At 38.5% G+C, this 11,962-nt stretch overlaps 1 protein-coding gene across 1 annotated transcript; it reads right to left on the minus strand.

Annotated features, from left to right (window-relative positions):
- Nucleotides 1-9,972: 9,972 nt before the first annotated feature.
- On the minus strand, nucleotides 9,973-10,832 carry LOC122012430 (profilin-4-like). Its single transcript, XM_042568967.1, has 3 exons — nucleotides 10,695-10,832; nucleotides 10,301-10,438; nucleotides 9,973-10,107 (listed from the first exon to the last, which is right to left on the minus strand). The coding sequence occupies exons 1-3, from the start codon at nucleotides 10,815-10,817 to the stop codon at nucleotides 9,973-9,975; spliced, it is 396 nt and encodes a 131-aa protein (XP_042424901.1). The 5' UTR covers nucleotides 10,818-10,832.
- Between the last annotated feature and the right edge of the window lie 1,130 nt (nucleotides 10,833-11,962).

Here is an 11,962-nt window from a genome sequence, read left to right on the forward strand (position 1 = left end):
AGCACATTGTGTGCTTCTCTTGCAATCAAAAAGGGCATTACCGGAGTCAATGCCCTAAGGGGAAGAAGATGGTCAAGGCTCAAGGAGGAAGCTCAAGTCAAGGGGGAGCCTCTAAGGTAAAAAGGAAGGTAACTTTTATTGAGCCTATCCCTTCACATTATGGTAAAAAATATGCTAGTTCTAACTTATATCATTTTAATGCTATTTACCATAAGAATAGAGAGCATGGTAAAATTAAGGAAAATAATGTAGCTTACCATGCTAAAACTACCACACCTAGGATTAGGAAGGTAGATAAAAATCTAGGCAAACACACTAAGGACCTTAGCTACAAGCCTAGAAATAAAAATGCTCATAAATTTAATGGAAAACCAAAAACTAAGGACTTAGTGATAGAAAATCAAGTCTTGAGGTCAAGGCTTGATAAAATGGAAAAGACCCTAAAAAGGATGGAAAATATCCTAAAAGGGCAAAATGAGCATAGCCTAGGTCTAGGAGCACAAAGGTCATCTAATGGCCATAGGGGTTTGGGATACAAACCAAAGGCTAAGAAGGATGTAATCTCTTACCATAGAGTTCCATATAGTTATGGAACCAACCCTAGGTCTAGTGGTCAAGCAAAAAATACAAGGGAAGTTATCCCTAAGAGTATTTTTGCAACAAATGTGACTAAGACTTCTAAGAAGTCTAAGAAAGTCACAAAGAAGGTTACAAGGGAAGCAATCCCTAGAGTTGACCTAGAAAAAGTGACCAAGACTTCTAAGAAACCACACAAGGTCACTAGGAAGGTATCTAGGGAAGTTATCCCTAGTGAATACCTAGAGCATCCAAGGAGCACCAATAGGTTTTGGGTTCCTAGGAGCATTTTCTCTATCCCATAGATGGGTTAGAGAGTGTCAACTCTGAGAAGAAGAGTAGTTAACCCAACTTTGAAGAAATTGACACTCAAGGAGCATTTTCAAAGTTTTTGTTAACCTTTGAAAATGAAATGGATTTATTGTTACTCTTGGAAAGAGTAAAATGTGCTATAAAGGAAGAAATTTGAGATGACTTTAAATGGCACAAGAAATCAAGTGTTAAGAAATACCAAATTGGGACTTTGGTATTGTCTTAGGAATTTAAGGCAAATCTAAGCCTTAATTTAAAGTGATTACTCTTATGGGAAAATGAAATATGCCAACATTTGAGGAATGTTTTAAATTTTTAATTGGCATAATTAATTCAAGAGATTAAAGAAATGTCAAGTTGGGTTTTGGCATTTTCCTAAGGAAATTGGGCAATCTAGGGTTTATGCTTTAGGATTAGCTAAGGGTTAAGGATATTTAGATAGATAATCTAGGTATATTTTAATTATGCAAAATCTTGTCATGTTTGGTTGCCTATTATATGCCATGAAATCATGTTTTATTTGTGCATTCATGACTTATTATGAAAAACTCAAAAATACCATGTCATGACATACATACATCATGTAGTTATAGGAAATTTTCTTCTGAAAATTATTTCTTTTTGATGTATGCCATAACATTATCATGCATTATGTTATTTCCTTAAAATTAAGGACAAATGGCAGTTATCATCAAGTGGCATACCAAATGACATCCTAGGTGGATGGTCAATATCCACAAGATGACTAGATAAATATGCATGAACCCTAGGTTAGATCAAAACCAAAATTAACATCTCACAAAGACCTATAAGATGACTTGTATGTGTTTATGCACAATAGATACAAGTGAGATGTTAGGAAGACAAACAAAACTCAACATGCTGAGTTAGTGCATTTCCTTGAGTTTTAAGTTCATCAAAACACATAGTTATGTGTTTTCCCATCATTGGGAAAGCTAATGTACAAGTCATGTGCATTAAGCCCAAGGAACATGGTGGGATATTGGTTTTGAAAATGTTTTCAAAATAATTTTGGAAAACCTTGGTGAAGGCTATCTTTTGATAGTAATCACCATTGAATAGTTAGACACAAACTTGAAGAAAACACTAAAGTTTTTGCAAGTTCTCAAGTTTGTGTCAATCTTTGAAAATATGATGTATTTTCATAGAAAACTATTTTTCCATGATAAATTATACCCTAAATAATGTCTACACAAATTTTTACGATTTTTAGAATTTTGTAGAATTTTCTAGGGGTTTCTGAAATTGGCTGAAATTGAATTTTAGCAATTTCAGGCCTCCAATCGATCAGTGGATCGATTGGAGTGCCTCAATCGATCAGCCGATCGATTGAGAAGGCATTTCTCGCGAGCAGAAGCTCGCTGGATCGATCAGCCGATCGATCCAAGAAGATTGAATCGATCAGTGGATCGATTCAGCAGGGTTCAATCGATTGGAACCCAACTCCAATCGATTGAAGATGCTGATTTTGGCTGGGAAAGCTTATTTTTAGCATTTTGAACCTATTTTAGTCTAGGTAACCATTCCAAACCCTTGAAAATACATTTGTATACATAAAAAGGGTGTTTTCGTGTGGAAAACAAGGATGGATTGGTTAAGGAAGGCTAAGTTGAAGTTTAGGTTGAGGTTTGTTTCAAATTTTGAATATTTGAACCTCAAAACTTCTAAAATTGGGTTCCCTAAAGTTTTGGGGATTCCAAGTCATTGTTGGTGCAATGACAGAAGTTACCACCATGTCTTTATGGGGAGGGACTCTTTAAAAACATAAAAATTATTTTTCATGAACCTTGGAAGGTGGTTGACCTTCCGTTAAGAACATGCTCAAGGTTGAGCGTTTGAACTTTAATGGGGAGTGGATATCCTCATTGTTCAAGTGGTTTCAAGTGGATAATGCTCAAGGATGGGCATTTGCCTACATTGGGGGAGAATGTAGGGTTAAGGTTAATGAAGGGTATGGGACATTCATTATCGTGCTGATCACAACGAGTGAAGTTGTGAACGACGATGAGCAACTCTTCAGGGGGAGAGTTTTCAACAAGTGAATCTGTTGATGTGTGCCCAAAAATGGGGCATGGTCTGATGTGTGCCAATAGGGGGAGAATGAAAGGGAGTAAGTTAGGCTTTTATCACCTAGAGGGAGTTTGCCCTCTTAGGGGGAGAATGAAGGGCTTAACTTATGTATTCATTACCTAGTGGCATGAAGAAGGTTTAGGCTATGGGATTAGCCTAACTTACATGTGGTATTGTAAGTGATAGTGTTGGTATTGTCAAACATCAAAAAGGGGGAGATTGTTGGTGCAACATTCCTCAGGTCAAGGTTGACCTGGTTGACCAAGCTTGAGTCTTGGTTTGGATTTCAATGTTTGACAATGCAAGGTTGATTGAAGAAGAGTCAAGTAGGTCAAGGATGACCGGATACTTGACTGGGAAGTCCTAACTGGGATGTTAGGCAGGAGGAAAATCCTGGTGAGTGAAGCCAGGTGAAAGACCTAGTGAGTGAAGCTAGGTAATTGGGAAGTCCTAGTGAGTGAAGCTAGGCAGGAGAAAAATCCTGGTGAGTGAAGCCAGGTGAAAGACCTAGTGAGTGAAGCTAGGCAATTGGGAAAGTCCTGGTGAGTGAAGTCAGGCAAGAGAAATCCAGATGGGTCAAGGCTGACCAGACATCTGGTGAGAGTCCAAGTAGGTCAAAGAGATTGACCGGATACTTGGCACGAGGAAGAAAAGTCCAAGTAGGTCTTAGGGAGTGACCGGATACTTGGCAAGAAGAGAAAAGTCCAAGTGGGTCAAAGGGATTGACCAGACACTTGGTGAGAGAGTCCTAGCTGGTCAAGGGTGACCGGATGCTAGGTCTTATGTACCAACAAGTCATGGTTGACTAGATGTTGGTTTAGGGGGTTTTGGGCTTGGTTTTGGGCAAAAATCAAGATCTGGATTGATCAGCCGATTGATCCAGCAGGTTTGGATTGATCCGTGGATTGATCCAGCAGGTTTGGATTGATCCGTGGATCGATCCAGCAAATCTGGATCGATCGACCGATCGATCCGGTGAGTCCCCGCGAACAGAACCCCTCTGGATCGATCGGTGGATCGATCCAGAGGTCCCAATCGATCAGTGGATCGATTGGGACGCTGCTGCTTCGCGCGATAAGCGCTGGATCGATCCGTGGATCGATCCAGAAGTTTTTCCAGAGCACAGAGGCGCTCTGGATCGATCCGTGGATCGATCCAAAGCCTCCCCAATCGATTGGGAGCAATCCAATCGATTGGGATTCGACCGTTGGCGTCGTTTATAGCTGTTGGCGTGCGGTTCCTTCAGTATAACTTCACCGATTCATTCCAGATTCATCACAGCTCCTCCCCAGCACTCTCTAAGCTCCTCACCGCCAGTTCTTGAAGGTTCTTGGAGGTTCATCCAAGTCAAGAGGCGAGTTACAACGAGAAGAAGAAGAAGCTAGGGTTTTTACTGCATCTCTTGTAAGCTTTTGCTTATTCATTACTACCCTTTCTTCTACTTGTATTGAGAGTCTTGTAGGGCTTCTCCGCCTTCGGTAGTTACCGAAAAGGAGTGTTTATTAGTGGAGGTGTGTGTGTGTGCGTGGATCCTTGGACTAGTCACCTCTTGTGAGGTGGATACCAAGTAAAATCCTATTGTTAGCATTGTTGTAGTTTGTTTCTTTGTATTCCGCTGCGCATCACTTTGAAGAAACAAGCAACGAAGCAAGATGAGCAAACGCGAAGCTATTCACCCCCCCCCCCCTCTAGCTACTTTTCGGTCCTAACAGCATCATCGAATCGAAGATTCCAGCTCCGAGAAGCTTGCTTTAGTCCATAAATGGACCTATGCAGCTTGCATACTCTGCTAGTATGCTGTGGATCTACAAAACCCTCAGGTTGTGTCATGTACACATCCTCGAGTAGGTTTCCATTCAGAAACACGGTTTTGACATCCATCTGCCATATCTCATAATCACGGTAGGCTGCAATAGCAAGCATGATCCGAATGGACTTAAACATCGCTACTGGAGAAAAAGTTTCATCATAGTCAATACCATGAATCTGCTTGAAACCTTTAGCTACCAAGCGACCCTTATAGATAAGTCCATCCATGTCAGTCTTTCTCTTAAAGACCCACTTACACCCAATGGGTTTTACCCCTTCAGGTGGATCAACCAAAGTCCATACTTGGTTGGTGTACATGGATTCCATCTCGGATCTCATGGCTTCTAGCCATTTCTCGGAATCTGGTCTCATCACAGCTTCCTGATAGGTGGTAGGCTCATCCTCTATGAGAACAACGTCATCATGGTCAGACAAGAGAAATGAGTATCTCTCAGGCTGACGACGTACCCTATCAGACCTGCGAAGAGGTATGTCTACTTGAACTGGTTGTTTTCCTCAACTCTTTGTGGAACAATATCATCCACAACATTTTGTGGTTCCAGTTCAACTTCCATCGAGGCTTCAGTGCTATTGTTCGCATCTTGAACTTCTTCAAGATCGAACGCGCTCCCACTAGTCTTTCTAGAAACAAAGTCCCTTTCTAGAAAGACCCCAGTCTTTGCTGACTGGGAATGTAGAAGTAATATCCCTTAGTTTCCTTGGGATATCCAATAAAGTAGCACTTGTCGGATTTGGGTCCTAACTTGTCTGTGACTTGACGTCGAACGTAAGCCTCACAACCCCAAATCCTCATGAAAGACACCTGGGCATCTCTTCCAGTCCATATCCTATATGGTGTCTTTATCACCGCCTTGGATGGAACTCGGTTGAGTATAAAAGCTGCCGTGTCTAGAGCATAGCCCCAAAGGTATGTCGGAAGATCTGTGTGACTCATCATAGATCGTACCATATCTAATAGGGTACGATTCCTCCTTTCAGATACACCATTCCACTGTAGTGTTCTAGGAGGAGTGAGTTGGGATAGAATCCCACACTCAGCTAGGTAGTCACGAAACTCATGGCTAAGGTATTCTCCACCTCGATCTGATCGAAGTATCTTAATACTCTTGCCAAGCTGGTTCTGCACTTCATTCTTAAATTCTTTGAACTTTTCAAAGGATTCAGACTTATGTGTCATCAAGTACACATAACCATATCTACTGAAGTCATCAGTAAATGTGATGAAGTACCTATAACCGCCTCTAGCAGCGACATTGAAAGGGCCACATACATCACTATGTATGAGTCCTAACAAATCAATCGCTCTTTCCCTGTGCCCACTAAAGGGAGTCTTGGTCATCTTGCCTCGTAGGGTGACTCGCATATCTCATATGATTCAAAATCAAATGAGTTTAGCAAACCATCCTTATGGAGCTGGGATAAGCGTTTGTCATTTATATGACCTAAGCGACAGTGCCAGAGGCAGGTTTGGTTCATGTCATTTGACTTGAACCTCTTGGTATTTATGTTATAGATAGGGCTCTCAAGGTCTAGAATATAGAGTCCGTTTATCAGAGGTGCACTACAATAGAACATATCATTTAAATAGATGGAACAACATTTGTTCTTTATTGTAAACGAGAAACATTTCTTGTTCAAACAAGAAACTGATATAATGTTCTTAGTTAATGCAGACACATAACAACAATCGACTAACTCTAGTACAAACCCAGAGGGCAGAGATAGAAAGTAAGTCCCTATAGCAACAGCAGCAACCCGTGCTCCATTGCCTACTCGTAGGTCCACCTCGCCCTTTGTCAATGCCCTGCTATTTCTCAGCGCCTGCACATCAGTACAAATGTGAGAAGCACATCCAGTATCTAATACCCATGATGTAGAAATAGATAGATTGACTTCTATAACATATATACCTGAAGTGGAAGTCTCACTTCGCTTCTTCTTAAGATCCTCCAAGTATACCTTGCAGTTCCTCTTCCAGTGCCCGGTCTGACCGCAGTGGAAGCAGGTAGCATCCTTGGCGACCCCTCCTTTAGGCTTCAGTGCCTTGCCTTTTCCCTTGGCTTGGGACTTTCCCTTGCCTTTGGGCTTGCCCTTGCCCTTATGTTTCTGAACCATCAGAACAGTGTTGGGCTTAGCCTTCTTAAGGTTCAGCTCAGCAGTTCGCAACATACTAAGCAGCTCGGGCAGTGGCTTGTCAATCTCGTTCATATTGTAGTTTAGAACGAATTGACTGTAGCTATCCGGCAAGGATTGCAAGATCAGGTCAGTGGCCAGCTCTTGGCCAAGTGGGAACCCCAACCTTTGTAGGTTCTCTATGTACCCAATCATTTTGAGTACATATGGGCCTACAGGAGCCCCGTCTGACATCTTGCACTGAAACAGTGCCCTTGAGATCTCAAATCTCTCATGCCTCGCTTGACCTTGATACAGTTGACGAAGATGTTCAACCATATCATAAGCGCCCATTAACTCATGTTGCTTCTGAAGCTCAGAGTTCATGGTCGTGAGCATTAGACAAGACACATCTAATGCGTCATCTTGATGATTCTTGAAAGCATCTCGGTCAGCTCGCGGGGCAGTGGCAGGAGGAGCCTCCGGAATGGGCTGCTCCAGAACGTACAGTTTACGTTCTTAGGTGTGAACTATTCTCAGGTTCCTGTACCAGTCCAGGAAGTTTGCTCCGTTGAGCTTGTCCTTCTCGAGGACAGATCACAGGGAGAAGGTGTTCGTATTCGACGTCATGGTAATCTACAATAGAAATAAATGCAGAAATAAATATCATATTCTTAATCATTTAATTAGGCTTTTAACTAAATGATGCTCCCATTGAATTCTATAATTCATGTGGGACAAGATCTACATCATACTAACCCTTGAGTTAGCTTTGGCTAATACACCCAAGACTTAGTATGATCGGTAGGTAACGATTACCAATTACATCTCTATGCAACTCTTGTTTATAGGATCAAAATCCGCATTTATATTAAAACTCGAGTTAGCTTTGGCTAATACGCCCAAGAGTTAATATAAACGTGATTTTGACCTATCTACCAACCATTGGATAATGCCTATAGTTAAACCCGATCCAATTGAAATGGTGTTATACCTTCACATCTTTGGGAGATGATTGTCATGTTCCAAATGAGGGTTGCTAATGAGTGGAGGAGAGTCGAGGACGATCGGAGGAGAGCCAATCATGAGATTCTTATGGCCCATATGCGAGTGGTTGTGACTAATTGCACCCAGACCCAAACACCACATGGTTTTGAGACACATGAGACTCAAGACTCATCAGACCATGGTGATTAGCTATTTCTAAGATTTGTTTAACTACAACTTAATTTTTTATTTATTCTAGTAAAATATATTTATTCTATTTTGATATTTTAATTTATTTATTTCTAACTATTGTATTATTATATGTTTAAGGAGTCCTAGCTTATTGACATATTGATGATGATCATCATCTGCTCATTTCTATCCGGGTATCAAAATTAATTATGCATATATGTAAAAATTTTAATTATACATAAATATGATATAAATATTTGTATTTGACCTTCTACAAGTTTTCTATTACTATATTATATATGGATGTATTCTGGATAGTTTAGTTTTTTTTTATTATTGTGATTTGTTTAGATTTTTTTTATTTTAGATGCTTGTGATTGTTGGATATTTAGATATTTTCTATAGTGTTTTCATAATTTAATATGTTTGTTTGTATAAATGTTAGTTAATTTGTGTTTGTGATACTATGGATTGTAAGAAATGTATGTATGAAATGTGTTTTTATGTGTGAATTATGTGAAATGTGATTGTATGGATGTAAATGCATAAAATGTCATCGTCTATGATAATTTTTTATATATATGGAAATTGTAAACATGGTAGATACTGAATATAAATGGTCTTTAGATTTTTTTTTTTTTTTTTATTTTACCGATGGAATCAGTATTTCGTCAGTAAATATCAAAACCTTTTTATCGACGGAAACATATTTTCCATCTGTAAAATTGATATTTACCAACGAAACGCTATTTCCTTGGTAATCACCGACGAACCCTATATTCTGTTAGTAAAATTATTTTTGACTAATCAACTCCCTATAAATTATTTTTCGTCATTATTCTATCCCTAAATCTTTTCACGATGGAATTACGACGAAATATTCTGTCGATAAGCCCGATTTTTTGGTAGTGATTGCATTCCATAATTACATTTGGAGAGTTAGAGAAGTTTCTTTGGTTTGAAGGTCTTGCTATTTGCAGTGTTGCTGTCGCAAGATAAAATCATTGTATCTTGGGAGATAATTGTCATGTTCCGTAAGCACTGTGTGGGGGGCAAATTCATCTTAAAGAGATAGAGTTCAACTCTAGCTTCAACTTCATCAAAATGATGTTATACCTTCATTCTGTCTGTACTCAGATTGCACCACCACCACCATCATAACCAACACATCTTTGATAGTTTATTAAAGAGGAGAAATATAAAGAATTTTATGAGTGATCCACTTGAAGGTTCTCAAGTCATGGAGTAGAAGTCTAAAGGTTGTTGAACCATGATAAATTATCATTATTAGTCATACTTGATATATGCTTAGTTTTATTTACATTTTCTGCCGCTAAGCATTATTTTGCAGTCTTCTACCATCAAAAAAGAGAGAAGATTACCATATGCATTTACCTTACTATCACCATTTGGACCAATAAATTTCACACAAGAATAAATTTTATTTTTATCCGTAAGTTTTGAAGTCATAGATATTAATATTTGCAAAATATGAATTCTCTTCATGTGTTGGTTTTTTTCCTTTAACGCAATTACTTGAAATAATTTGATCAAATTGGATGTTAATTAATCAATTTCATTCAAGTTTTGCTCAGATTTTTTCTGTAAAGATGTGTATATAAAATCATCTTTTGATTCCCATCATATTTATAAATCATGAAAAATGTAAAAGTTCAATTGAATCGGCATGAATACAAGCCACAAACAAACAACACATATCATTGAAAAATTAAAGACAATTGAGAAAAGCTCTCATGATAAAATATGACAATTCTCGCCTGTTCACTACTAACTTATTACTCAGAAAATTGGATGTAGTGAAAAACTTAATATTATTAGTCTGGCTTGTCGGACGAAAGAGGGAGTCATAAACTAGAAGCCTTGGTCGTTGAGGTAATCGCCCAACCTCTCAACGACCAAATTGCATTGCCCTGGAGTCATCGGCTCTTCGTAGATGCCGAAGATGAGTGTTTGGCTGGTCTTCCTAATTGTGGCACCGCCTGATCCCTGCCAAAGAAAAGAACTTAACCAATGAAATAGCAAGAATATAACTCATTATGGGATTTAAGGGGGTCAACTATTGTGAAAATGAGCAATCTAACATCATCGAGTAAGAAGAAATGGTGTAAGAAAAATCTCATTGAGAACCTATAAGGACCCCCATTGATCCCTTAAATTATCACAAATTTTTAATTGCCACCTTCTTGCCACGGATCACAACTCCTGGTTCTCCTTGAATGACCATGTATTTTGCTGTTCCAAGAAATAAGCCGGTTGGCGCAAGTGTTCCAGGTTCATCGAAGTCCTTCATGATGTTTGTGACCTCCTCAGGCTTCAACTGTAAATTGATAAACACCGTAAACACCATCTTAAAATTAATACTCAATATAATCACCATAATGGTTTCGCGTATAGAAACCTCAAACTTTCATTTATATATGTTTATGTATATAGCAATACTATCTTAAGCATGCATAAGAATTAAAACTTAGTAATAATTAATCACAGAAAAACAAAACGCACAATCAAATGACTACCTAAAAAATCAAATGATTTGAAATACCATACAATATGGAAATCATGATTATCATAACCTGAGGAAAGGATTCACTCTGCGCCCAAACACTACCGTCGTGGCCAATGATTGCCGCGGCAATCAGCCGGTGACCCTCGACATCACACATCAAGTGCTCATCGATGTATGTTTGCCAAGACATTTTTCTTTTAACTTCTTCTTTCCTTGATCTATAACTTTTGTTTTCCCTTTAGACTATTGAGTGAAATGAGAGGGAGATGACAATTAAATAGGAGAATTGGTGGAAGAGCGAACTAGTCTCGAGAGTATACATCCACACTTTCAACTTTACTTAAGGTGCTCCCTCAACTCCGGCTTTAATTTTGGCAATCTTTCATCTCTGCCTTAATGTCCAACGCACTCTTATGAGAAAGGGGTTTATGGTCATTAAATCATTGTTATTTTATGAGAAAAATGTAAATATGATAGTTAATTTGTAAGTTTATCCAACCATTCTATATCATTTTAGTTAAAGAATTTCTGTTTACTTTTAAAAATAGCATTTTAAACGATTCCAAAGGTATGTTAGAATTTAGGAATATGAAAATAATATTTTTCTTCATAAAATAAATATAATTGATTTAAAATAAATATGATTGATTTTGGTCGTTGATGTATTTATATTTTGTGATTATTTATTTATTTATTTTAGCCTCTGCGAACAATTCCCGATTTAGATACTTGAACTATAAAAATAATTCTTTAATGTAATGTTAATGAACTTGAATTTAATATGAAATTAATTGCCATTTGTAACAAAATGTTAATGATTCTATAAATTAGAATAACAATGTAATGATGATATGTATATGATGTTGTGGGAATTCAAGAGCGACGTGACAAATCCCGGACTCGGTCGAGCCCTATGGGTCTAATTCAAGTCGGAGCTCGAGTCAAGTTAGCCTAACTCATAGTGAACTCAAGTTAAACTAAACTGACTCTTCAGAGCTTGGGCTAAATCAATCCAACTCATGATTAGGTTCAACTTAAGTCAACCCAACACACGATCGAGCTAGAGTTTGACCAAATAGATTGCCCCCGAGTTTGGATGTGGCACGGTGGTTATGATGATGCTTGATTACAAAAGGGTGCACTCTTTGGTGAAGAGAAAAGAGGTGAATCCTGACAACCTTCACTTCCGATATAAGGTAATGGTGTTAACATTGAGAAGTACACTTTAACATGCTATTTCACTTCTTTGTTATTTTCTCCTTCAAACTCTCCTTCAGAATTTGATTTGAGTGTCAGAGGAGTCTCGCCTAGGTGCATCTTAGTCTTCCTTCAATT

This window comes from Zingiber officinale, chromosome 1A (assembly GCF_018446385.1).
Source record: "Zingiber officinale cultivar Zhangliang chromosome 1A, Zo_v1.1, whole genome shotgun sequence".
Taxonomy (NCBI): domain Eukaryota; kingdom Viridiplantae; phylum Streptophyta; class Magnoliopsida; order Zingiberales; family Zingiberaceae; genus Zingiber; species Zingiber officinale.

What these genes read in the sequence shown, in the direction of transcription:
- LOC122012430 (XM_042568967.1), bottom strand. Translation starts at nt 10,817, where the DNA reads ATGTCTTGGCAAACATACATCGATGAGCACTTGATGTGTGATGTCGAG. An exon ending in AGAGTGAATCCTTTCCTCAG is followed by an intron (nt 10,439 to 10,694) that starts GTTATGATAATC and finishes ATCAATTTACAG; the next exon opens with TTGAAGCCTGAGGAGGTCAC. An exon ending in TTGTGATCCGTGGCAAGAAG is followed by an intron (nt 10,108 to 10,300) that starts GTGGCAATTAAA and finishes TTTCTTTGGCAG; the next exon opens with GGATCAGGCGGTGCCACAAT.